The sequence below is a fragment of the Bos taurus genome, chromosome 11 (assembly GCF_002263795.3).
Source record: "Bos taurus isolate L1 Dominette 01449 registration number 42190680 breed Hereford chromosome 11, ARS-UCD2.0, whole genome shotgun sequence".
Lineage (NCBI taxonomy): Eukaryota > Metazoa > Chordata > Mammalia > Artiodactyla > Bovidae > Bos > Bos taurus.
In genome coordinates, this window is record NC_037338.1 from 13,454,334 (window position 1) to 13,481,658 (window position 27,325).

The 27,325-nt window shown below is 51.3% G+C and overlaps 1 protein-coding gene across 1 annotated transcript; it reads right to left on the reverse strand.

Annotated features, from left to right (window-relative positions):
- ATP6V1B1 (ATPase H+ transporting V1 subunit B1) lies at positions 1 to 26,068 on the reverse strand. Its single transcript, NM_176654.2, is given in 14 exon segments — positions 1 to 1,082; positions 1,175 to 1,304; positions 1,514 to 1,618; positions 2,561 to 2,643; positions 2,887 to 3,037; positions 3,198 to 3,321; positions 4,359 to 4,456; positions 4,925 to 5,026; positions 5,955 to 6,094; positions 6,634 to 6,711; positions 7,288 to 7,381; positions 7,588 to 7,686; positions 19,057 to 19,112; positions 25,833 to 26,068. Coding segments are annotated over 14 exon segments (1,542 nt in total). The 5' UTR covers positions 25,951 to 26,068; the 3' UTR covers positions 1 to 918.
- Between the last annotated feature and the right edge of the window lie 1,257 nt (positions 26,069 to 27,325).

The window sequence follows — 27,325 nt, forward strand, 5'->3', positions numbered from 1 at the left end:
TTTTTTTTTTTTTTGGTGGAAAGGCATGCAGGATCTCAGCTTCATCCCCTGCATTGGAAGCCGAAGTCCTAAGCACTGGACTGCCAGGGAAGTCCCTGGTGTCAGCTCTTGATCCATGAATTCCGGCCTGGTTCCATAACACACTGACCCAGAAATGGGACACAGTCTTTTGCTGAAGATCTACCTTCCCAGCCTTCCCTGCCTTTTAGGAAGCATTCATGACTTCACCGTAGATGGGACAGAGGAGGCAGGAAGGGAGGGCATTACAGAAGAGTGGGCAGTTTTCAAAGGAACATCAGTATCCTGGTTTTTAGGATGCTCTTCACCCATTTCTTAACCGGGGGCACTTTTCTTCAGGCTATCTCCCCAGCAACTCCCCTAGAGTAAACCAAATTCCTTTCTGGCATATCTTAGGCAGCCATCTTTTGTGGCCTTGAGACTGTGCTTTCTATGGCCCTTGACCTCACATTCCTAAGATACCTATTAAGATACTTTTTAAGGAAGATAACTATTTCCCTAAGAAGAATTATGCTGTTATTGGTTAAGACACTAATGTGTTTTTTCTTTTTAAGGTAGAGAGAATAGTTTAATGAACCTCACGAATCCATCACCCTCAGCTCCAACAATCATCAATGTTTTACCAATCTTATTTTTACATGAGATGAATTCTTATGGGATGGGGGCTACTTTTAATATACAAATGCTCCTATCAGAACAAGACAGAGAATACAGGCTTAACCACCTTCTGGTTCTCAATTCGGGGAATCCAGGGAAAGGACTGGAATGTAGAAGTGGCCTCCTCTCTCCTCATAGCCCGTGGCGGGCTGAGGGTGGGCACGGAGTTGGTTAAAGTGTGTGGACCGTGAGGATGGGACGGACGAAGGCGGTCCCTGGACCCTGCTCCTGGGGCGGGCGGGGCTACAGCGCAGTGTCGGCTTCAGTGTCCTGTGGCGCCCCCTCGCGGGAAAAGAATTCATCGATGATGTTCTGCGGGATGCGCTTCAGCATTTCCTTGGGGAAGGTGCGCAGCAGCTTCCAGCCCAGGTCCAAAGACTCGAACACCGAGCGTTTCTCGTAGGGACCTACGGACAGAGCAGGAGTGTCAAGGGTGTGTGTGTGTGTGTGTGTGTCGGAGTAAGGCGGTTGCTGCCTGAATGCCCCCAACGCGCCTCACCCTGGTTGATGAACTTCTTCTCAAACTTCTGCAGGAATTCCAGGTAGAGCAGATCCTCGGAAGTGAGCGCCTCCTCTCCCACCACTGCCTTCATGGCCTGCACATCCTTCCCGATGGCGTAGCAGGCATACTGGGTGAAGGGGGCGGGGCGGGGGTGAGGGGATCAGCAGTCACGGCAGGCTTACCGCAGGAGTCCCGTGTTCCCCCATCTGACTGTGCGTCCGGGGACCCCAAAAGGGGAGGGATTGTTTGCCAGAAGAAAAGCTCGTGATCCAACTAAGGCTCCAGCCTCCAGCTTCTGAAACTAGCTTCCCTCCAGCCCTTGGGCTCACTCCTTACCAGCTGGTTGGAGACATCTCCATGGTCCTTTCTGGTCATCCCCTCCCCAATGGCGGACTTCATCAGCCGCGACAGGGAAGGGAGGACGTTGATGGGCGGGTAGATCTGGGGGGAGCCGAAACAGGGAGTGGCAGAAGGCAGGGTCCGAACTTTCCCCTCCTTCTCACCTCTATTTGTCTTCCCTCCCTCTGTGGTTCTCCTGAGACTGGTCCTTATTCATCCCACAGAAAGATGGGCTGGTCACACCCCTCCCCCTTTATCTCCCACAAATCCTGGGGCTTGGGTATACAGGCGTCTAGATGTGTGTGCCTAGATAGAATGGAAGGGGGAGTTCATGAAAGTCTAACTATTTCAAAACTTTTGATTATTATTGAGATGAAAACGAGTTGAAACTTAATAGCTCTTAGCTGCAAGGGAAGAAGCTGCCAAAGAGGAAACAGTCCTCTTTGGGACAGGCATATTGTTCACCACCTACTTGTCTCAGTTACCTATCGTTTTTGTTCAGTAAAGCAAACTACTGGAAAGAAAAGAGAATTGGCATTTATTTTGTATCTATGATCTGCTAGATGCTTTCTATATCTATGTATACTTTTATACTGTATACTTTTTTGTTTTGGATTTTTGGTTGGGGGGCTGTATTAGGTGACATGTAACCAGGTATTGAAGCTGTGCCCCCTAGCAATGGAAGCATGCAGTCCTAACCACTGGACCACCAGGAAATTCCCACCAATTTATTTTGTTCTCCACAATGCAACTGTGTGATATGTATTATCATTCCCATTTTACAGATGTGGAAACTGAGGATTAGAGAGATGAAATGATTTTCTAAAGATCCCACAGCCAAGGAGGCTGGACTCCACCCAGACTTGTCTTCTTTCTGGGGACCAAACTGTCTTCGTGGGGATTAGCTCCTGTTTGGGGTTAGCCTTGCCTGGCCCCTCCTCATTCACTAGAGGTAAAGTGCAGTGGGAAGCGGTATACTGGTTACTAGTCATTGTCTTTGGAGATGGTAGAGAGACTTGGAAGTGGGTAGAGAGGGGATGCTACCTGTCTGTTATGAAGCTGTCTGTCCACATAGATCTGTCCCTCTGTGATGAAGCCCGTCAGGTCTGGGATTGGGTGGGTGATATCTGCAAGGAGAAGCACTGGTGTCAGTAAAGATGGTGTTCAGGTCTCCACCCACGCAGGGCCATGTAGGTTCTATTCCCTCACAGGAGTGGGTGACAGGTGGAGGCAAGGAAGGGACAGTGCCTACCCTGCTGGAGGAGTGGAGCTACTGTGCATCCATGGAAAGAAGCATGGGTCCTGTCAGAGTCTGGGTGGGACGGGAGGGCATGGGACTGCAGGGGGCAGTGGGCAGGGAGGTGGCTCACCGTCATTGGGCATGGTGAGGATGGGGATCTGAGTGATGGATCCGCCCCGGCCCTCCACGCGGCCCGCCCGCTCGTAGATGGTGGCCAAGTCAGTGTACATGTACCCAGGGAAGCCTCGGCGCCCAGGCACTTCCTCTCTGGCAGCTGAGACCTGAAATACCCGTGGGCCTTGGGGTAAGGGGATGATACAAAGAAGGGGCATGGGGGGTTCAGTGACCACGAGGAATGGGATGGGGGTGGGCCTGCGTGGGCCAGCTCTGGGCTCATGACTAGGGGGCGCTGAGCCTGACTCTCCTCGCCAGCCAACTCACTTCCCGCAAGGCCTCCGCATAGGAACTCATGTCCGTCAGTATGACCAGCACGTGCTTCTCACACTGGTAGGCGAGGAACTCTGCCGTGGTCAGTGCCAGGCGCGGGGTGATGATCCGCTCGATCCTGCAGGTATGGCCAATGGTTAGAGCACCTGGAGGCCAGGCCTGTGCTCCCTTTAGCCCCCGTGCTGCATGGAGAGTGAACTTGGAAGCTGGTACAGTGCACAGCAGCAGAGGACTGGGGAAGATGAGCCCTAGCCCCGGCCCCCAGGTCCAGGCCATGGTTCCTGGGAGACTGGGCCCTCAACCACATCCTGCTGTTCAAGGTGGGAACAGGGACAGAGGCTGGGACAGGCAGGCAGGGAGCTGGGTGAGAGGGCCAGGGAGGGCCCGGAGGGCAGATGGCATGTCAGAGCTCAGCAGCTGGCGCTCTGCATATCCCTCCCCAAGGGCACCTGGGCTTGGGTCAGCCAGAAGGCTCCCACTCTCTGTGTCCTCAGAGTTCCCTCCTTCCTGTTCCCCTCTCCTTTCCTGAGCACACGTGCGGGCCATATACTTGCCTGCCTTGCAGCGCCTTCCACAGTGAGTGCTCCGGGGCCCTTCCTCCCGCTCCAGTCACTCAGACCCCAGGCCCTGTGCCCATGGCACTTTTCTTTAGGATACCATCTGGGCCTCCTGAGCTCTGCTCCCTAGTTTCTGGAGTACCTTCAGCTCCCAGGACAGTTTTTGGTTATTGGTTAGGTTATTAGTATTAGGTTATTATTAGTATTAGGTTTTTGGTTTTTGGTTTTCATCACCTGACCTACAGATTTAAATTCACATTTTCTCAACTTTTAAAATGGCAGTTTTTCTAAGCAAATGGTTTAGGGAAATACCTCTTTAGTGGTGACCTTGCGGAAGCAAGTCTAAGATGAGGAGCCCTGACTTAGGGCAGTGGCTGGATGCAGGTTGTAGGGAGGGTGGATGGGCTTCAGACGGCCAGCAGGCGGTGGTCTGGCTCTCGCTATCTCCTCCTGCACTGTCCCCACCTCTTCCCCAGCCTCAGTTTCCCCATCTGCACAATGAGGGGTTGCTCTCCCAGCTCTGGCGAAGCCCGAGACCTGGGCTCCGGGTCTTGGAAGGGGGCAGGGCCTGCTGCCTACAGGTAGCGTGGGTGCTCACGTGGGGTCGTTGGCCAAGTTCAGGAAGAGGCAGACGTTGCCCATGGTGCCATTCTGCTCGAAGTCAGACTTGAAGAACCTGGCTGTCTCCATGTTCACCTGGACACACGGCAGGGAGGGCTGGAGGTGGGGCCAGGCCCCTCCCATCTCTTCCAGCAAAGCCTATTACTATAGTATAGTATAGCTATTACCAGCTATCAGTCAGTGGGGTCTCATCAGAACCCCAGAGAGAGGTTCAGACGTCAGGCTGAGCTGCTCAGTGTCACCCTGCTCCTCACCTGACCTGCTAAACCTCTTGTTCCTCTGAGCGCCCCTGGGCTCTCTGTCCTGAAGCCATCTTTTCTCCCCTAATTTCCTCCTTTCCCAGCTGCCCCAGAATCCTCTTGGGGCTGCTGTGGGGGACACACTGCCCAGCCCTCATTCACACTCTTGCCTATCCCAACAGACAGGCCAGGTTCTTGGCTAGAAGGATTACGTCTCCCCCCTTAGATGGGGTATGCCTGGGGCCAAGGGGCCAAGGGCCCGCCCGCCACCTACAGAACTTGTCATCTGCCCAACCTCTCTTACCCCCATGGCTGCAAAGACGATGGCAAAGTTGTCATCATGATAGTCCAGCACGGCCTTGGACTTCTTCACCAGCCCAGCCTGGCGGCAGATCTGGGCGGCAATCTGGGGACAGATGGAAGGACATCAGAACTGGAGCCTGAGCCGGCGCCTCTGGGCACCACTGAGAAGTGTGGGCAGGGCGATGCTCTGTCCATCCTCCCGCTGAGGCCTTAGGTGGGAGGGACCCAAGGTCACACATGGAAGGGCTCCCCTGGGTCCTATCGCCGCTCCCAGGGGAAGGGCCGCCCCAGCCCAGGGTGCCTGTCGTGAAGAGCAGGGTGGAAAACCAGTTCCAAAGAACAACTACCCACCTCGAGTCTGGGGCAACTAGGTCCTTCAGAACCCCGTCCCCCGCCCCATGCTGGGGTGTCTCTGGGGCCGGTGGTGTGTGGGATTACCAGATCCAGGATGAGATGTGTGTAGGCAGGAGTCAGGGACACTTAGACCATCCAATCACTCCGGGCATTTTGAAGGTGAGCTGGGGTGCATCCAGGAGTCGTGGGGGTGGGTGGTCAGTGGGGACCATCTAGAAACCTTGTCACCCCAGCTGCTCTGGGAAGAACTGGGCTGTTTGCTCTTGGTGGTGGGGGTAGGGTAGGAAACTTTCCCAGAGAAGTTCCACACAGTTGTGGGGCTGGCATGAGGTGGGGTTTGCTCAGTGCAGGCAAGTAAAGAGCACCATGAGGACCAGCGGGTAGAGCTGTCTTCTCAGCTGAGCAGGACTTTCAACACTGAGGTTATGTGTGGGCTCTCTCGTGAGCCAGTGGGGGCCCCACTCACTCAGGAAGGAGGCTTGCAGATCTGTCTGGGGACACCACCGGGGGCCTGTGCAGCCCTGAGGCCCGGAGCTGCCACAAGACAGCTGCCGGTGGCCCTAGCTCCGCTGGCCCCTGCCCACTCGGCACAGGAGGCACCCTTGCTGGCCCACAGCTCTGGCCCCTGCTCCTTCCCTTCCCCTTGGTCGTGCCTGCAGGCCCCACACAGTCCTCACCTCATTGTGGGGGAGCCCAGCTGCTGAGAAGATGGGGATCTTCTGACCACGGGCAATGCTGTTCATGACGTCGATGGGCGAGATGCCTGTCTCGATCATCTCCTCGGGGTAGATGCGGTCGTGGGGGTTGATGGGCTGGCCTGGGAGATGGCAGTCACAGGCCCTGCAGGAGGGTTCAGGCCCTTCCCCGTGTACCGCCCCCAGCCCTGCCCCAGGAGCACTACAGGACAGAATTTTCTTCGATGATGGAGACGTGCTCTAACTGCGCTGCTCAGGATGCAGGCCTGGCCACCTGTAGCTACTGAGCACGTGCAGTGGGGTTGTGACATGAAATTTTATTTCATTTGAATTAGTTTGTATTTAAATAAAAACCATAGCCCACTGCTCTGTTCGATGGTACCATCTAGGCACATTAGAAGTCTTGGGCATGTGGGGAATTTGCATAATGATGATGGCATTTTATAGGAATGGGACGTGAAGTGCTGCTGGCCCCGGACAGGGAGGCCTTTGCTGCTGTGGTATCTCACCTGATCCACCTGTTGGTCTGACCAGTCCTGGGGGTGAACCCTGGGCAATGTCTGAGGCAGAACTTCCGAGTGTGAGGTGACACAGGCTGTGACTGGGGTGGGGAAAGGTGGTTGGAAGCTGGGTCCTGGGAGCTGTCCAAAGCCTCACTTACCGTTGATATCCAGGAAGTCCTCTGCCATGACCACTGGCCCCTTGTCAATGGGTTTGCCTGAGCCGTTGAAAACCCGACCTGGGGGTGGGTGAGGGGGCTTGGAGAATGCTCAGGACCAGCCCCGGGTCTCTCACTGCTGCTCACCCTCCACACCACCACCAGCTCCCACCTGTCCCTCCTGTCCCAAACGCCCCATGTCCCCCTGCCCTCAGCCCTCAGTGATCCCCAGGGGGCTGGCTACAGTGACTTTCCCCTTGGGGGCCTTCCCTCCTCTCCTGGAAACCTTTATAGGCAAGACCTTGGCCAGGACAATGACTCAAATAAGGGCTTTTTAGAGCTGGAGAGAGGAGAGAGCCAGGGATGGCAGATCTTGGGAGAGAACTAGGGGATGTGCAGTTCACTCCAGCTTGACCCCAAACGTCCTCGTCCTCTAGTTTACTGAAGTTGCCTTCTTCATGTACTGAACACCTGCTGTATGTCAGGCCCTGAGCGCAGGTTGGGGGTCAAAAGAAGGCACAACCTCTGACCTCAGAGGGCTCCCAAGGGAGGCAGACAGCTGGGGAGGCAACAACAGCATGGTCTGTTAAGCACTTGGTCAGGGATGCTGGACTGGACGGAGAGAGGGGCGCTCCACCCCCCAACCCTACCCCTCACCCAGCATGTCCTCTGACACTGGGGTCCGTAGGATGTCCCCCGTGAATTCGCAGGTGGTCTTCTGGGCATCAATCCCAGAGGTCCCTTCAAACACCTACAGGATAAGAGGTTAGTTACTTTAACAGGGGGTTTGCTGGGGAGAATGGGGCCTCCCATTCTAGGCTCCCTTTGTGTCCAGCTCTGGGCAAGGTGCTTTCAGGGAAAACAGGCCATTTTCTGCCTTTGGAGTTTATGAGAGTGTGGACACTTTGTGGGTTCATTCATTTATTCAACCAGAAACATCTTAGTGACACCACTTACCTGCACAATTGCCTTGGTCCCAGACACCTCGAGCACTTGCCCACTCCGCTGAGTCCCGTTGGGGAGGGTAAAGTTGACAATCTCAGCATACTGGGCAAACTGGTAGGAGGGGAGAGCAGCCCAGAGTGACAGTGAGGACAGACAGTGAGACAGAGAGACAGAGAGACACTCCTCCCTGTCTCCTCCCCAGCCTTCCCCGGTCTCAAGCTCCTTTCTCCCATCCTGTGCCCAGACACTCTTGGAAATGAACTTGAGAGACTGGTTAAGTGGAAAGTTTGAATTCTGTTTGCAAGGCAGTATACTTGGGTGGGTAGGATCACTGACTTTAGAGTTGGAAGACCAGGGTTAGAACTGAAACTCTGACACTTAGAAGCTGTGTGACCTTGTGGAAGTTACATGATGTCTCTGAGCCGTACTTTCCTCATCTTTAAAGTGGGTATAATACTAACCCCTATTTCATAGGGCTGCTGTGAGAAGGAATATATACTATATGGCAAGTCATTATCTGGGGCTGGGACCTTGTAACAGCTCAATAAAATGTAGTCGTTATTATGGCTGTGTAGGTCTCCTGACCATTGTTTCTGCCCCTGTGGATTAATGATGAACACACTGGCAAAGTGCTGTCCTTGGCTCCCACGTGTCCCCATCTACCAGTGGCAACCTTTCCCTGGTCACGGGGCTGGGATCAATTCATGTGTAGTCCTCACAGTCTTCAGGAATAAAAAGAATCAGGCAATCACTTCTCTTTTGGTTAAGATCAAGGGAGGTATTCATTCTTAGTGTTAGAATCAGGCCGATATCTGGAATATATAAAGAAATCTTACAACTCAACAGTAAAAAGACAAATACTGGACTTCCCTGGTGGTCCAGTGGTTAAGAATCCGCCTGCCAATGCAGGGGACACAGCTTTGATCCTTGGCCCAGGAGGATCTGCAAGCCATGGGGCAACTAAGCCCGTGAGCCACAACTCCTGAAGCCCGCGCACTACAGCCCGTGTTCTGCAACAAAGAAGCCAGCGCAACGGGAAGCCAGAGTACCGCAACCAGAAACCAGCCCCTGTTCACCACAACTGGAGACAGCCCGTGTGCAGCAAGACCCAGGGTGGCCAAAAGCTAATTTGTTAATTAAAAAAGATGAACGTGCTATTTTAAACTGGCAAAGGATCTAAATAAACATTTCTCCAAAGAAGATATACACATGCCCAACTAATTAGTTATTGAGCTCCCCTGGTATCTCAGCTGGTAAAGAATCTGCCTGCAATGCAGGAGACCTGGGTTCGATCCCTGGGGTGGGAAGATCCCCTGGAGGAGGGAATGGCAACCCACTCCAGTGTTCTTGCCTGGACACTCGCCATGGACAGACAAGCCTGGCTGGCTACAGTCCCTGGGGTCACAAAGAGTTGGACATGACTGAGCCACTAAGTAAATAGCACAAACTAATTAGTCATTAAAGAAATGGAAACACACAGTGAAATAGCACTTCACACTCATGACTCTAATAAAGACAGATAATAACACGTGTTAAGGTTGTGGAGGAACTGGAACGCTCAGACACTGATGGCGGGAAGGTAAAATTGTGTGGCCACTTTGGAAAATAGTCTAGCAGTTTCTGAAAAGGTTAAACATAGAGTTACAATGTGACCCAACAATTCCATTCCCAGGTGTATACCCAAGAGAAATGGGAACACATAGCCACATAAAAACTTGCATGTGAAGGTTCACAGCAGCATTATTTATAATAGGCAAAAAGTGAAACTAACCCCAAAGTCCACAAACTGATAACTGGATAAACAAAGGTGGGATATCCATGTAGTAGAATACAAGTCAGCTTTAAAAAGGCATGAAGTGCTGATACAGGCTACAACACGGATGAACCTTGAAAACATCATGCTATGTGAAAGAATCCAGACACAGCAAGCCACAGAGGACGTGGTCCCATTGATACGGAATGTCCAGACGGTCCAATCCACAAAGCAAAAAGATCAGTGATTGCTGGGGACTGGCGGAGAAACTAACAGGTGCAGGGCTTCTCGCAGGTGATGAGAATGTTCTGGAATCAAGTACTGCTGACAGTTGCACAAGTCTGTGTATAGACTAAAACTCACTGAACTATACACTTGAAAAGAGCAATGTTTATAGTGTATAAATTATAACTCAATTTAAAAAAACGATCAGTCTTTCCCTCCAGGATCACAGATGCGCAGGTGGAGGGCCGCCCAGTGGGAATCCCCAAGCTCTGCTGTCTGTGTGTGCTTCAGGAGCCGAGTTCTAGAGCAGGCTACGAGCTGAGCCACAGAAGCTGGGCTGAGGGGCAGCCCCTCCCGTCTAACCCTGGTCCTCAGCTCTGGTCAGCACCAGGAGAGCTAAGTCCTCCGCCTGCGCCTTCTTCCAGGGGAGGTACTGAAGAGAGTACAGAGCATTGCCCGGCATCCCTCAGCTTGCTGCCCATCTGTCTCGCTTCCTTGATTCACTTCAGGGAATAAGTCATAATCATAATCCAATAAAAATAAATGATGAAAAGATGGCGTCGCTTCATGCAGTGTTTCTAATATTCTGGGAAATTAAAGCACTCCTTTAAATTACTCCTTGGATATTAGAGGACATCAAAAGTAAAATGACAGGAGAAACAAAAAATAATAAAAAGGACAGCACTTCATGCCACAGCTGATAGCCAGCTGTACAATGTTTTCTGACCATAAGCAAAGTAAGGTAGAAGCCAGTAACAAAAAGACAGTGAGAAAAAACTTCTTATGTTTGGAAACTTTGAAACATTCTACATATCAGGTTAGAAAACATTTAGCACTAAACAAAAATGAAAAACTGTTTTTCAACGTATATGTGACACATTTAAAGTTTTAACAGCTTATATTAGAAAAGAGAAAAGGCGGAGGTAGTTTTGAACATATGCAACATTAAAAGTCAGAAAAAAGAACACCATTAACATTCCAAACAAAGTTGAAGAAATAATAAAAGGGCAGAGATCACTGAACAAGACACAGATACATAATAGTGAAGATCATCAAAGCCAAACTGGTTCTTTGAAAGCTTAATAAAACAGACAAATCTCTGGCACTGCTAAGAAAAAAGACATGAGTAAATAATTGTTGCAATAAAAAGTCAAAATTAGCTGTACTAATACTATTAAAAATAATTTTAAACTTAGGACTAACTTCATGCAGCATTTCAGATCTTAAATTAAATGAATACATTTCTTGAAGAATACAAATCAAATCCAATTAAAAACAAAATAGAAAGCCAGGATACACCTATAATCTTCAAGATAGCAGATAAATAACTTAAAATATTTCCATGAAGAAAACACTAGTCCCAGATAATTAGTGAGTTCTAACAATCAAGAAACAAATAATTTGAAACTTACTTAAGCTCTTCAAAACACTGAAAGAAAAACTCAAGTCTTAATTCATTTTATGAGTCAAGGATAATCTTGATACAAAATAAGATATTAATGGGAAAATTATAGGCAATCTCAACCATGAACATAGATGCAAAACTACTCAGCAGATATTAGCGAATGAAATCCAGCAACGTACCAAAAATACCATGTTACAAACAAACCAAGGAAACAAAGAAAAAATTTAAAAACAAAAAATGAAGATAAATGCACACTCACACAAAGAAAAATAAAAAAGAAAGCTAGGATTAATCCAGGAACTCAAAGTTAGTCTAATATTAGAAAATCTACTAATATGTTTACCTTATTAATGAATTACAAGATCAAAAAACACAGTATTTCAACGAGTTTTAGAAAAAGTTAAAACTACCCACGATTTCAAACAAAAACAAAAAGAACAGAATAAAAGGGGAATTCCTTAACCTTAAAAAGTAGCCTCAGAAAACCTGTAGAAAATAGTATAATGTTCAAAACATTCTCTTTAAAAATAGAAGCAGAACAACACTGCCTGCTATCATCGTTCCATTCAGCTTTATTGGAAGAACTAACCAAAGTAATAAGATGGAGAGAAGATAGAGATTAGAAGAAAGCAAAACTGTAAAATGAAAAACTCCCAAACCCCAAATCTAATGGATAGTATCCCCGAAGAAACTATAGACTAATTTCTCTTATAAACATAGAGGCAGAAATTATAAATAAACTATTGGTCAGTCAAATCAAATAGTATACTAAATAAATAAGCAAGTATGACCAAGTAGGGTTTATTCCAGCCACGCCAGCTTAGATCACCAACCTTTGGGAATCAGTCAACACCTCACAACATGGTTCATAATAATACGGAGTTTGTGAACCTAAAGGAAAAATCGCACGGGGTTATGTAAATAGAAGCCAAAAGGCTTTCGATATAATCCAGCAGTCATTTTCTAATATAGTTCTATGTAAAACAGGAATGGACGGGAACTCCTTGCATACTAGACTATTTACCAAAGCCAGCATCAATATCCTTATAAATGGTAAAATGCTAAACCCATTTCATTTCCAGTAAAATCAGTAATGCACAGAGAGAGATGCTTATATCACCACTGTTACATAATATTGCTTTGGAAATTTTAGTTTAATAGTAAGACAAAAAAAAAGTTGAAAAGTATACTAAACATAAATAATGTTCTGTTTTGTTTTTTTTTTAATTTCTTTTTTTAAAAAAATATTTATTTTTTAATTGAAGGATAATTGCTTTACATTTTTACTGTTTTCTGCCAAATAGCAACATGAATCAGCCAAAGACTGTTTTTTGAAAGGTTCAGAAATATTGAAGGCGGGCTGTGGAAACATTCCAGATTATAGAAGGCTAAACAGACATGATGATTAAATGTGATAGTCAGCCCTAGACTGAATCCTATTCCAGAGGGAGAAAAATGCTATAAAAGACTTAGTAGGTCATCTTATAAACTGGAATATGGATTGTAGATTAGATAAAAGTATCAGTGTCAATTTCATGTTGAAAGATACTGTGGTTATGTAAGAGTACATCCTTATTCTTCAGAAGTACACACTAGAGTTTTGGACATAAATTACCCTCAAAAGCTCTAAAGAAAATAAAAAGAAGAATACACACACACACACATTCACTCAGAGCAAATGCTAGAACAAATAGGTATATGGATGTTCCTTGTACTATTTTTATTTTTGCAACTTTTTATAAATTTGAAATTGTTTTAATGAGAACTAAAATTAAAGTATGCCAATGGAAAAAGAGACAGGATTCCCTTTGTTTGCAGGTGGTATTGTATACCTAAAAAAACCTTCAGAGGAGCTAGTTAAAAATGAAACCAAATAAAAACAACCCCACCCAGAATTAATAAGAAAACTTGGCTATATATAAGATAAATATATAACAATCAATCTCAAATTATTTTCCATTATATGTTATTATAAGATTTGAATATAGTTCCCTGTTATACAGTAATCTTTGTTGCTTAGCTATTTTAATTAGCTTGTACCTGTTAATCCCATTCTCATAATTTATCTCATAATCTGAAAAATAAAATAAAATGGAGTCACTCTTGGTTTGTGTTCTCTTCATTAAGTTTTATAGTCATGACTTTTCTTCTGTGTGTGTTTGCTATACCTCAATTAAACTTAAAACAAAACAAAACTGAATCACTTTGCTGTACATCCGAAACTAACACAATATTGTAAATCAACTATTCTTCAATTTAAAAAGAGTGTGTTTCTCCCCAAAAGAATCACAGAATGTTAAAAGGGATCATTCAACAAAATTTATGCAAAAAGCGAAAAAATCAATCTCTCTCTTTTCTATTCCAGCAATAAACAGAAGAGGAAATGGAGAGAAATATTTCATTCACAATAGGGTCAAAACCCATAAGATATCTGGAAATAAATTAAACAAGAAAAGTACAAGAAAATAATAAAATCTTACTAAAGGACAGAAAACAAGCCCTGAACAAATGGACAGCAATAGTGTTTTCCAAAACAGTATGACTTACTATCATAAAAATTCAAATCCTTTTCAAATGGATAGAAATTCAATGCTTCCCCAATGGATTGTTTCTCCTGGAACTTAAAAATGATCTTAAAATCATTTAAATGTCTGAGAATATCCAAAAGCAGTTATGGAAAAGATTAGGAGTGGAGGACTTGCCTTGTCAGATATTAAAACATGCTCTAAAGCTACTGAGGTCAAGTGGTCAGTGTTGGTGTGAGGAAAACAGAGATGGGGAAGGCTACAGTTCAGAAACAAAGCCCAGATTTTAGGAGATTATTAGAGAGCAAACGTGGCAGATGAGTTCACAGGAGAAAAGAATCTGTTGTACGAATGGTTCTAAGATAGCTGGGTATCTACTCCCATCATAAACACAAAACAGACTCCAGGCATATAAAATTTTAAATATAAAACTAAAACAAAACACCAGAAGAACTTTTCTTCTTTCTCTTCTTATGGAATAATCTAGCTAAAAGCTGGATAAGAGAGACATCTTTAAGCAAGATAAGAAATCCAGAAGCCACCAACAAAAAATAGAAATCTTTGATAACACAAACATGTGAAATTTCTGGATGACAAAGATACCATCAACAAAGGTGAACAATAAACAAAGCAAAATGTACAACTCAATACATTGGAAGAGTTCACAGAGAAGGAAGTGAGACGTCAACAGAGAAAGATACTCAACTCCCCCTAGTCATCAGCGAAACCCAACTAGAAGCAAGACAGAACTAGTCTTAGCTATTAGGCAAAATTACAGGTGACCACATATTCAGGGATGAAAAGATGCTAGGAAGTGGGTCCTCTCATGTATCACTGCCTTGCTGGACAAGCAATTTTGCTCCAAGTTGTCAATATCTATATAAAAAGAAATATACACTTTGAACCAGCAGTTCTATTTTGGGACAGTCTATCCTGCAGCAATAAAGGCATCCTACTATTTGTAACAGCAAAACCTGGAAACAGGCTGAATGTCTGTCAAAAAGGAAGTACATCACAGTACATTCACATTTACACAGTAAATCCAAACCACAGTCACTATCAAAAGGATAACTAAAATCTACCACATGGAGGAAATACTCCACACATTTTAAGAGACTAACAAACACCAACATTAATATCTGGCATGCTCATATTTGCCCACATATAGCAGGATCTTTACTTGGTTATCAAGAGGTTGGGAATAAAGAGGTCAGGAGCAAATGGTTAACTTTGTGTTTTTAATTTCACTAGTTGCAAAAAGCATGTTTTGTGTGTGCACGTAATTAAAATGTAAAAAAAAAAAAGTTGGGGGGACTTCCCTTCATTGCAGGAGGTGGGGGTTCCATCTCTAGCCGGGGAACTAAGATGTGGGAGGTGCCCCGTGAGGACAAAAAAAAGGAAACATATTCAAGCACAGTGATGTGGCTGTCACCATCATTACCATCGTTATACTCCCTGCTGTCCACAATCCAGTGACCTTAAGGGCCAGGGAAGAGGGGTGGACGGCTCAGTTCCCCAAAGGGGTGTGAGCAAGACGGGGTCCTCTTTCCCAGGGCACCCCTGCTGGGGTGGAACCTGAGACCGGAGGCTTCCCAGCTCTGACAATAGCTCTGGCTCGGGCCCCTCTTTGTCCTGTAAAGAGTATGCCAGGAAGGCGATTTTGTTCTCCCCTCAAGCACCCTCAGATCCCGCGGAGTGGGGACCCTGAGAGAGGGAGCTCGCTGCAAGAGGAGTGCTCTGAGGTCCGCTGAAGGGACCGGTTTTGGCTTCGCAACCACAAGAGGGAGCCCGAGAGCAAGGACTAGCCGGGTTGGGGCCGGGAAACCGGTGAAGTGCGAGTCCTGGCTCCTTCCCCTCTTCCTGCTCTCCGAGGGCCTGCGTGTCTCTCTCGGAAACGGCCACTGGCCTCGTTGTCTGTGGCGCAGATGGGGGGCTGCTGACCTCAGGAGGAAGATACTGGACAGAGCCCCGGCCCGAGTGGGCCCAAGAGAAGACAGGCAGCTGAGTGACAAAACCGATCTTTGTGTGTGTGTTGGGGGCGGGGGCGGGGGTTGGGGGTGAGGGAGAGGGGAGAGGAGCTGGCGCGCGGAGTGTCCCTGAAGGATTTGAAACGTCAGAGACAATGCACTTTAAACAACAGGAAGGTTACAGCCAGACAGAAGGAAGAACTGTCAGAAGCATGGGGCAGGCATGGAGAGTACTGTCCAGAATCCTTTAGGAAGAGAATGCGTTATTTATTTGCGGGGAGGGGTGGGCTTAGCCACTTCGAGCAGGGTGTGCAGCGAGAGAATTCCAGTGTGCAGCGATGAGCTTGGATTTCTACCCTGTTCCCCAGCCACAGGCCTGATTCTCTCAGTTCGTTACTAAGAGGATTGCAGGGAGTGTGGACAGTTCAGTGCAACCCTCCTCCTTCGCTGCAGATTCAACCCCGATCCCAGCCAGCCAGGGGGCCGACACAGGGGCCTGGAAAGTTCTTAGCAAGTCCAGCAGGATGTGTACAGGGTGTGCTGCCTCCCAGACCTCTGCCCCTGACAACACCCAGAGCAGTCTGGGGACTCCTCCTTGGAGACTGTTGTCTGAGTTGATACACACAAGCTTTTCCCCTGAAGTTTGGGAGCTACCACAGACATCTGGAAACAAGTCTGGTAGATAAGGTGAGTCTCAAATAAGGCAGTTGGAAACACAGAATATAGGCGCCAAAGATCCTCCAGAGCAGCGGTTCTGTGTGGTCTGGCCCTCCAGGCAGCAGTAGCCACTGGGAGCGTCTCAGGAATGCACATTCTTGGGTCTCAACCCAGGCTGCTGACTCAGAAACCACTGCTCTAGTGAAATCTCTCTAAAGTATTCCAGGCAGGTGGACGTGAGATATCCAGACTCCTGTTTAATGCTTGCAGAACCTGTGCACTTGTGTGTGAGGGTACGTGTGTGAGTGTATGAGTGTGCTTTTGTGAGATCAGGTCTTGGAGTGTGGCTATTCAAGAATCTAGAAGAATCCATTTTATACTTGACAAAGCAGAGATGTAGCATTTTCTGGGTCACAGACCCTAGAAAATCAGATTAAACTGTGGAAATTATGCCCCTCCCCTTCAGTGCACAGGCATATGACTACTTCCTTAAAAGGTTTGCATACAATCTCCAAGCCCTTAGTATCTGGCTAAGAACTTCACATTTATTTTTTGCCAAGTGGATTCTTAGTTCCCTGACCAAGGATCGAACCTGGATCCCTGCTGTGAAAGCACTGTATCCTAACCGCTGGACCACCAGGGAATTCCTAAGAACTTCTGACCTACACAATTCTTCTCACCAGCTATTTTTCCTTTTGAGGCAGATGGAAGCAGAAAGCGTTATTGCCTGTGTGATTCAATTTGGGCAGAAGGTGGCGCTATAGAGACAGAATTATGGCATTTTTGCCCAAGCGACTCTAGAACAAGGGATGTGAGACAGTGGAGAGAGATGCATAAAGGTGCCTTCTCCAACTCCTGCACTTATGAGGCTATCAACTGCTGGTTCCTTTCCTTCCCTCTGCAAGCCCGGGGTTCTCTGAGTCTCTCCATCACGCAGTTACTATGCAAGAGTTACAGATGCGCCCCGGAATCTCAGGAGCATAGCCTGGGATCTATCTCCAGTTTCACAGTCCAGCACCAATTTACAGTTGACAACTGGATGTCTGTATGGACACTGACTCTCCTTACCACGCAGCGTCATGTAGAGACTGACAGGTAGGGAGTGTGATGGAGGTGGGCAAGGGAGCAGGAGATTCACTGACTATTTAATCAGGCATATCAGCATATCCTAGCTCTTCTTGAGGAGGACTAATAACAATACATTCATCTGATTTGATCCCCACAACAGCCCTATTGTCAGTTAATAGATGAGGAAACGGGTTTACAATCCTAGACAGATGGTTCTCAAACTTCGGGGAACATCAGATCACCTGGATGGCAATGAAAAAAAGCTTCTGGGCCCCACCCTGAGTTTCTGTCAGTCTGGGGTAGGGCCCTAGAATCCGTATTTCTAACAAGGTCCCAGGTGGTGCTTATGCTGCTGATCTAGAATTGACAGGTAGTTAATAGAAAGGGTGGAATGATCTGGGATTAAAATTGAAGAAGTCTGAGTCACACTGTCTGACTCCATCACACTTCTTTCCAGGACATCCCCGACACTAATGGGCCCAACTGTGATGTCCATATGAGCTCGGAATCTGTTTTCCCGAAATGAGTGGGTCTGATCTTTTTAAGAGGGCCAGATTTTGACAGGCCCATAATCAGTCACACTCTTAAATTCATTCATTCATTCACTCACCCTTCCTTTGAACAAACTGAGCAAGCATGATGGGCTGGGTGTTCAGTAAAAGGGCAGTGTGCGGCTCTGGGAGCCTGGGGTTCATAAACATCATCCAGGTCCAATTGTGGGGGTTAGGGAGAAGATTTGGTCACTACATGTGACCAGTTGCTGACCAAATGCCTTGATGGACGCTGCTGGCAAGACAGCACACAAAGTCAAGAGCAGGGACAAGCTCACTGTCCAGAAGGCTAAGAGAGGCTTCCAGGAGAAGGTGAGTCAGAAGAAGCGATGAGGAAAAGGTCATTGGGAAGGCAGAGTATGTGCAAAGGCCTGGAGACATCAATGGGAGCTCCACACAGAGACAGTGTGGGTTTCTAGGTGGGGAAGGGAGAGTGATGGGACGTGGAGAGGTGTGCAGGACCCCACCAGATGGAGGGTCTGTGTGGGGAAGGCATGGGGAGCCCTGGTGAATTAGGAGGAGGGGAGGGAAGGGGTTGGGACTGCATGGCAGAGGATGAGAGGGCGCCAGGCTGGGGACCCAGAAGCCATGGCCCTGAGAAGGGAGCAGTGGGTGGGAGAATGCTGACAGAGCATGAGTGCTGACAGACGGGGGCCCAGGAAGGGAGGAATCAAGGATGGCACCCAGGTCCAGTTAGGGTGTGGGTGGTGTGGGGCGGGAGACAGGAGTGGAACCAACAGTGGCGGGACGCAGAGTGACCTGGGAGCTTTGCAGGGCTCTTTGTGTCTCGAGAATCCCCAGCCTCGAACTCAGAATACTCCCAGTGTCTGCCATGGTCCTGCAGTTCCCAGGGACACCAAGTCGCCCACACCCTCCGCTATGAGGCATTCTTCACTTCCCACTCCAGCTGCTGGCTCCCAGGCTGAGGTATTCCGAAGACCTTTGAAAACCTCCAGGTCTGGAGAAAAGTTAGCTGCTATCCCTCTGCCTGCCACCTCCTCCTCTTCCCTTTAAAAAACATCCCTGAGCGACTGGTGGGAGATTCCTGCCCTGGGAGAAGTTAGATACAGCCATTCTACTGATGAAGAAAGAGGCGTGATAGCCCAGTAGGCCCTGCTGATGGCTGGTAGGAGCAGGTCTCTTAAAGGCCAGGGTGGGGTCCACAGAAAAGGTGGGAGGAGGAAACCCTGGGTGACTGAGGGTGGGAGGGTTAGGAAGAATGAGGTGGGCGCCTGGGAGACCCCTAAGGGCAGGGCAATTTAGAAGAAATCAGCACAGGGGCAGTGAGCACTGAGATTTAATTGTCCCTGGGAAGAGGTGGAAATCTTACCTTGACCTGATCCAGCACCACCAGGGGCCCATTGACGCTGCACACGGTCCTGTAGGCTGGGGGAAGGGTGGAGGCGGGTGAGGGTCTCATACTGACAGACAGACAGACAGACTCACACACACACAGAATCATCCTCTGCCCTCCCTCCCTCTAAGCACCACCCCCACCCCTCTTGGGACCCAGGCCATCAGGATCATTAGCTGTGACAGGGCCAGCCACCATTGCTGTAAGGGTCATGCCCCTGTCCGCAGGGCCCCCGCTGTCTCGGACACCTGCAGGAGGCTGGGGGAGGGCCAGGGCCAGGGCAGAGGCCTCCTCTCCCCTCCGCAGTCAGCCAGAGGTCTTTTTTATCCCTGAGGCCGCTCTGGCCTCAGCCCCCACTCACCCACTCCCTCCTCTCTGACCCACAGCATTTCCAAAAGCTGGAGATTCGATAAGAGCTGCCCTCTCTACCCCTCACCCCACCCCTGGCAGGACCACACTCCTCTCCATCACCCACACTGACTGGGCAGTCTGTGTGTGAGTGGGGTGGGGGTCCAGGCATCAGGGAGAAAGGCCAGCAGGGCCCTGCTCCTCCATGAAGCTGGGTTCATCGGGTGCCTGTGGGGGAGGGGAGAGAGTCGAGCGTGGACTGGCAGGCAGGAAGCTTGCTTGGTTCTGTGAGGGGCTAGCTGAGGGCCCCTGAGCCCCTCCCTTGCCTGTAACCTGGAGACATGGTATCCCTTCCCCAGGCTCCTTTCAAAGTGCCAACGAGACAACCGGGAGGAAGGAGGCTGGCAGGGCGGATGGTTGGGGGTGTCTTCGAGGTCGCTAGGTCACTTCCAGGCTGGAAGGGCCTCAGGTGGGAGAGGGGTCCAGCCCTTTTCTCAACAGGCCAGAAGGATGGGGCCCAGAGGAGTGGAAGCCTACCCAGGGTCACAGACTTTTGTGGCAGAGCAGGGGCTGGGGCCCCCCTACCTCGTGCTTCCCATCAGACCACATGGCTCCCAGCTACCTGCTCTCATGGTTCCAGCAAGCTGGCTGCCCAGCTGCCCAGCCAGGTGAAGCTAAATGCCCCAGCCCATGCCCTCCCTGGTCTAAGGCTCAGTGGTCAACCCCTTATTTTTGTGAGATCTAAGTTCCTTTCCCAGGGACTTGGGCTTGGAAGACCAAGCGTGCCAGGGGATCTTTGCACAGATGTTTGCCTAGTTATCCTGAGCAATTAGGAAAACTCAAGAAAGAGAAGTTCTTCTTGGACTTGGGCCCTGAGCCAGGGCCCTCCCTCACCTTCCTGCCCTCAAACCACCACCCACCTGAACCATCCTCTTCTCCTTTTCCCATCTTCCGTCTTAGCCAGGCCCACCCCGGTGGCACCGGGAACCAGGCTCTAGAGAGGGCTGCACCCTGGGGTCCCCAGCCAGCGCTCCCTCTCTCTATGGCCTTCCCATCAAGGAAGCTCTGGTATCTTCCCTCTTAAAACCATGCCCTCCGCCCCAATCCTTGTCCAGCAGCGATGATCACAGCCCAGCCTCCCACAAGCCTGGCTCCATTGCCCTCTCTTCCTGCCATCAGGAGGACGAATGGGGTGTGGCTTCGTGGAGGCACGAAGGAGGCTCCAGGTGGAGCCACACCTCACGCTCCAGTGTGGCTCTGCCCTGGGAAGGGATGACAGCCTGGACGTGTTCCCCTCTGCAGCTCCCTGAAGGCCCTGCCCTAATCGCCCCCCTCAGACCTCCTCGGACCCCCTCCAGCTACTCCTTCATACCTTTGGATGCTGAGACCTCAAGATGGTTACCTGGCTCCGACCTCTCACATCTGCCCTCCAAGCTCCGCTTCCCTCCCTCTCTCCCTTCAAGCCTGACCATTAGAGGCCTTCTCAGTACCAGGCTATGCAAATAAAGGAGGCAAATAAAACATGGAGCCTACAATTTAAAAGGGGCTAAAGTGGCTCAGATGGTAAAGAATCCCCCTGCAATACAGAAAACCTGAGTTCGATCCCTGAGTTGGGGGTCTTCCCCAAGTGGGTATGGCAACCCACTCCAGTGTTCTTGCCTGGAGAATCCCATGGACAGAGGAGCCTGACGGGCTAGAGTCCATGGAGTTGCAAAGAGTCCGACATGACTCAGAACTAAGCACAACACAAAGAGGAAATAATTGCCAATAATTGCTGCAGATGGAAAGAGCAGGGTGGGTGGGAATGGGCTGAAGGAGGCAGCTTGCAGGAAGAGCCATTTGAGCTGAGGCTCCAAGGTCAAATGGGGTCATCCAGGCAGCCCCCAGAGAGCTGGACGAAGGGCACGGCTGGCCCAGGTGAGGAGGTCCTGAGGCCTGGAGAAGGGCATCATGGCTGCCGGGCACAGGCTCACTTTCCCTGTGAAAGAGGGTGTGCCTGCCAAGGCACAGGAAGGCCCGGCCTCTGGAGGGGGAGGACAGAGGCTGTGGCATCAGCCTCCCCACCAAGAAAATCACCCAACAGCCACACATGCCCTTCCTGGCCAGGTGGCATTTTGCCCACATCCTCTGAATTACCAGGACTGTGTGGAGTGGAGAGGGCTGAGGAGTCCAGCAGAGGGAAGGTGGGGGACTGCGAGGACAGGGGATGGAGCATGGGGCAGGGAGACCCTGCATTTCCAGGGAAGTGCTGGCATCTTACCCGCCTGTGGAGAAAATACCAAGACCAGCCTGAAGAAAGATCAAGTGGGGGTGCGGCGTGCAGGGAGGTGGGGGTGCAGGAGAGGAAGAGTGCCCCCCACCAGATCCAGAAATCCCCAGGGAAACATTTCTAACTCCACCGGGGGGTGACGAGTCTTTCAACTTCCTCCCTTTGTTCACAGCTGGCTCCCCCCAGTTTCACATCTTGGTGATACCCAACAACTCTACCTGCGGAGGGGAGGAGTGGTGATGGTCACAAAGAAGGGAGTGATCTGGGTGTGGGTCTGGGGGAGCCAGGAAACGTGTTTGCCTGCAGTGGAGCTGGGAGCTCCATCCGCACTTCTCAATTTCACACAGTTATGTCTCGAAGTTCCAGCTCATCATAGCCCATTCCCAGGCTTCTGGCAGGCCTGGAGCTGGGCTCTCATTGCTGACTGAATACAGCACTGGGGGCATCCCTAGTAGCTCAGCTAGTAAAGAATTTGCTTGCAATGCAGGAGACCCTGGTTCAATTCCTGGGTCGGGAAGAGCCCCTGGAGAAGGGATAGGCTACGCACTCCAGTATTCTTGGGCTTCCCTGGTAGCTCAGTTGGTAAAGAATCTGCTTGCAATGTGGGAGACCTGGGTTCGATTCCTGGGTTGGGAAGATCCCCTGGAGAAGGGAACAGCTACCTACTCCAGCATTCTGGCCTGGAGAATTCCATGGGGGTCACAAAGAGTCAGACAGGACTGAGTGACTTTCATATGGCATAGCCTGGACTATTCATTGCAGATAATCCAGTTATATGGCCATTTCCATCCAGCCTCTGGTGACTGGCTGCCTTCAAGGCCTCGCCCTTGACTGACCAGGTCCTTTCCCTCTGAAACCCCACAGCTGGTACCCAGGAGAGAGTCCTGCTTTCCAATTTGTCTGTTACTCAAGGCAGATTGTGTCTCTCCCCTCAAACTAGGGGTGTCTCCTCTGTCGGACTAGACAGTGTTTTTTCTTAGAGCCTTTCTGGTTTGGACACAGCCAAGGTAGTGGCTGTGCAACAAAGGTGTCCTTGATCGGAAGCCAGGCCTTTTGTCTGCACCCACGCCCAACTCCGACTGTGTCCATCGCATGCAGTGGCAAACCGAGGCCCAGGAAGTCAGCTGACTTCTCCGAGGGCCCACCACAAATCAAGACAGTGTCTGGTGATGCTCAGGCCTTAGAGCCCCTACCCCAGCCCCGGGGCATGCCCCTGACCCCGGAGATGCTGCTGGAGGCAGGGCTTGAACCAGAAGACCCCTGAGGGGCACAGGCCTCCAGAGACTTTGCAGACACTCCCTTCAGCTGCTCTGCCTACCCCCTCTCCATTGTCCTAGCTGACACTTTGGGTTGTTCTCTGGACTGCGGGCCCCTGCCTGCCCCCACCTCCCCACCGCCTTCCCCGTCAAAGGCTCAGCGGGGCTCCGCTAATTAGGGCTGGCCCGCCACACCTGCAGCGTCCTGGGAGCGGACTCAGGCAGGCGCCCATGCGTGAGGCCAAGGGGGGGGCAAGCCCGGGGCAGCAGGTCCTGCACCTCCTCCCTGATCCCTGCTGGAGGGATTAGGGGAGGGCGGGCAGGGGTTAGGAGGGTTTTTAGAATCAACCCAAGACCCTGAATGGTGGAACTCTCTCCGTCACCTCCCCAGCCCTTGGTCGGGGAAACCAAGGCGGCCAGTGGTTTGGCACTCAAGTCCCTAGGCGATCTGACCTGGCTCCAGCCCTCCTGCCAGCCGGTTCGTCCTAACCTTTGCCCTGGTTGTGTGCCCCGACCTGTCACCCTACTATCTTCTGCCCCACACAGTCAGCTAAAGCCCCAGGTCACCTCCTCTTGGTGCAGAACAGCTCTAGCTCCGAGGAAGGCAAAGTGGTCCTTTCCTTCCCAGGGTGGATACTGCCGAGTCACTCCCCATCCTGATTCCACCCCACTCTCCTTTCTGACCCAGTCCCCTCCCTCAGCCACTGCAGAGAAATCACTTTTGATGCCTCAGGCCTGTTTAGTCCACCTCCTCCTTCAGGAAGTCTTCCCCTGGACTCATCATCCCCACCCATGGCCAAGTGAGCTGGGGGGGCAGGGAACCAGCTGCCCCACCCCCGTCCCCTGGCTCTCTGGTCCCTCAGCTCTCCTCCTGGGCTCTTTCTGCCTCTACATGAAGTTCTCTTGCCTGGAAGTGCTTAGAGTCCCTGGTAGCGAGTGGAGGGCAGAGAGAGACACAGGAGTCCAAACCCCCAGGGAGAAATAAACCCTCCAGGCTTCCGAGGAGGAGGGGGAGTTGGAGGAAACTCCAGAAGCAAGCTGAGGAATCCAGCCTCCCTCAGGTGGGCTGCTGGCCGGCCCGGGCCCCTGGGTGGGTGCTGGGAGGACACTGGTGTGCGGCAGAGGCACAGGAGTGGCCTTTGTCATCGCAATAACATCTTTAACGCAGGCGTGGAGCGAGGGGCTCACCCCGCGCTGACCCGTGACTCTGGGTCGGCTGTTGGGTGTGAACACAGTCACCTGGGTAGGGGCCCCATGGGGTGGACCAGGGGGACACTGCTTCCCAGGCTTCCAGACCCGGGTCAAACCTCCTGGGTGTTGCACGTTGTGCCAGGGCTTGTCGACTATAAATAAGCCTGCTGGGAGGGGACTGGCGGGAGGGGATCCTGGGGTAAGGTTGCACCCTGGGAGGGCACATTCCAGGAAGGAGGAAAGGGAGCCAGACCTCAGACCCAGCCCTATTCAGCACCCAGGCAGCTCTCCCACTCTCACAGGGGGAGGGGGAGGCCATCACAGGGCCTGGACAAAGGTCAACCAACTCTGCTCAGGTCTCCAGGTCTGGGCTCGGACTCAAGGGGGGCCCAGTCACTGCACATTTCTGGGCCTTGGTGACCCCAGCTTTGCCCTAGGGGAGAGTCTGGACCTTCATCTTCCCCGGTCCCCATGGCACCTCCGTGATAAATCTGACCCCACTCAGCTTCTCCTTGGCTGGGGTTTTCCACGCCCCTCAGTGCCCCCACCCAGAGCTGCTCCCCGAGCCCTGGGCCTGGTCATTCTGCTCCGCTCTCCGCTCTCCATGGTGTGGGCGTGCTGCACCCCAAACCCTCAGCTGCCCCCGTGGGGCTGGCCGGCTGCAGACGGAGGGGTGGCTGTGTTAGGCCAGAGTCCCCCCATACGCACCCTCTTGGGAGCCTCTGGCTCTGCTTAGCTGGTGCCGGCCAGGCCAGTTTACTCCAGTGAGCTGGGTGTCTGAGAATCCAGTAATTTGCCATACCAGACCAGGGAATGTGACCTTGGACAAGGAGAGATGATGGGCGGGGGTAGTACAGGCTTTGGCCCTGGGGCCTTACCAGGTTTTTGGCCCCAGACATCTGGACTTGGCCCACGCCTGCAGGACAGGCACTCGAGCAACCCCCAACGCCCCTTAGAAGCTCACAAGGGTCTATCCAGCCCCTACAGCCCGCACACCTGACACCTGGGTGCCAGGCACTTGCCCTTCTCCCAGCTGCTCACACACAGACGTGTGACGCCATCTGACCACAGTCATCCATGTTCTCCCTGTGAGCCCACATGCTGGCACACACACCCCCTCACCCAAGTGTACAAGCATGCACACAGTCTCACATATTTCCTTTCTGATGGTACACACTCTCAAGTTGTCACAATCGTATTCACACACATATATATCATCACCCAAGTGGAGATGGGAGCACACACACCCCCCAGGCACAGCCCTTCCCCAGAATGCACACACCACGAGAGGTCACACAAGGGGTCACACGTTCCCCTCCCTGAGAATGCACACAACTCCTCATGCTGAGTATCCTGGGGTGCATATGAACACACCCCAAACACATCCACACAGGGGCACACACACACACACACACGCATGCTCTTGGGGGCAGTTGGGAGCTCTCTGTGGACTCGGGGTCTCAGTGCAGGGTCACTGATCACAGGAAGGTTCCTGCAGCTACTCCGCTGCCGCTCCTCTGGGGTACCCTGGGCTGGGGACCTCTGTCCCCCCCGTCTTGGCCACTCCGCAGCGCGGAAGGCCCCTAAGGTTTCCCCAGGTCTGGGTCCTCCTCTGACCCTGAGGCTGAGGAGCAGGGCCTGAGGACGCAGCAGTCCACCCGACCACACCGGCTGGGGGTCATACTCACTGATGCGGGGGTGGGTGATGTAGTTTCGGGTGACCGCCTGCACGTGTTCTCGGGCGGCGCCCAAGCTCGCGCCTCCGCCGGGGAGACCCCTGGGCCTACTGTCTACTTCCGCGGCCATGGCGTGTCGGGCTGGGAGCGGGTTCCTGAGCCTCCCACAACTCAGCCGAGCTGGAGCTGGAGAGAGCCGGCCGGCCTCCTCGGGCAACCACCCCTCCTTCCACCCTCCTCTCCTCTCCCAGGGTTGACTGTAAACACGGAAACATGGCCCTTTGGCTCGGAGCCCTTCCAGATCTGGGAGGTGCCCTGGGCCACCTGGGAGTGGGAGGCTGGGGGAGGGGCAGGGGCGGGCTTCTCCCACCTCTGTCTGTCGGTTCCAAGCTCCTGACCCAGCCCTGCAGCTGGTTTGAACTCAACCCCTTCCCCTGGAACCTCAGGCGCTGCTACAGCCTAAGCCCCTCACATCTCCTCCTGGGCTCACCCCCACCCCGGCCCCCACCCTCCAGAGCCCATTTCCAGCAGCCTGCCATCTCCTCAGGTCTTCTGTCTTCCCAAAATGCCCTCTCCCCGCCCCATGCCCCCTTGCCCTGACTATTTCTGGGTACCTCTTCCTCCTGCAAAATTCCATGATCATCTTTGAACATCTATAGAGGATCATTCTTGGGCCAGCTTCAGGGCCACCTCCTACAGGAAGCCTTCCCTGGATCCCCCAGCACCGTGGATTCACCACACATCTGATCTCTTTCCTCTGTCATGCCGTTTTGAGGAGTTGTCTCATTGCCACCTGGGGCTGTGAGCCCCTAGGAGCTCAGCCTGTGTTGCTCATCAGACTTGTGTCCTCATAAGCCTTTCTGTCTCATAATACTGAGGGGTTCCCTGAGGACCAGCTCACCTCTCCCTCTGATCGCACTGTCTCACCTTATATTTCACCTCCAGGGCCCCAGGCAGCAGGTCTGCCCTGACTTTTTCAGCCCAAGGCAGAAAGTACAAATGAAAGGTCCCTCTTCATGCCTGCTGGCTAAAGAAATTCTCCCCTGGGATGGGAAGTGGTGGGGAATGAGCACAGGTCTGCTGGGCAAGGCAGCACTGGCACTAGGGGGAGGCTGCTCCAGTGACCCTCACGTCTCCTTCCAGACTCAGGATTTCCTGGCATCTCTAAGCACCTTCCCAAACTACACTGCCCCGCCGAGGGAATGGGGAAGCAGAGCTAGGGCTCCTGTCTCCCAGCATCCCTCTCTGGGTGACTCAGGGCAGTCAGCCTGAAACCAAATACACTTCCCAGAGAGACTGGAGCTGACCGCGCTTGCCTTTTCTTCCTCAGAGGCAAAATCTCACCCTGCATCCTAGGACTGGAGAACCCACTGCAGGTTCCTGGTCCCTCTCACAATTCCTAGATTTTCAAAGAACTCTCGGTTGGGGTGGGGAGTGGGTGTGACTTTGACAGGCAGCACTGGGGTGGATCTCTGAGGTGGTCAACAGCTCTGTATCATATTTGT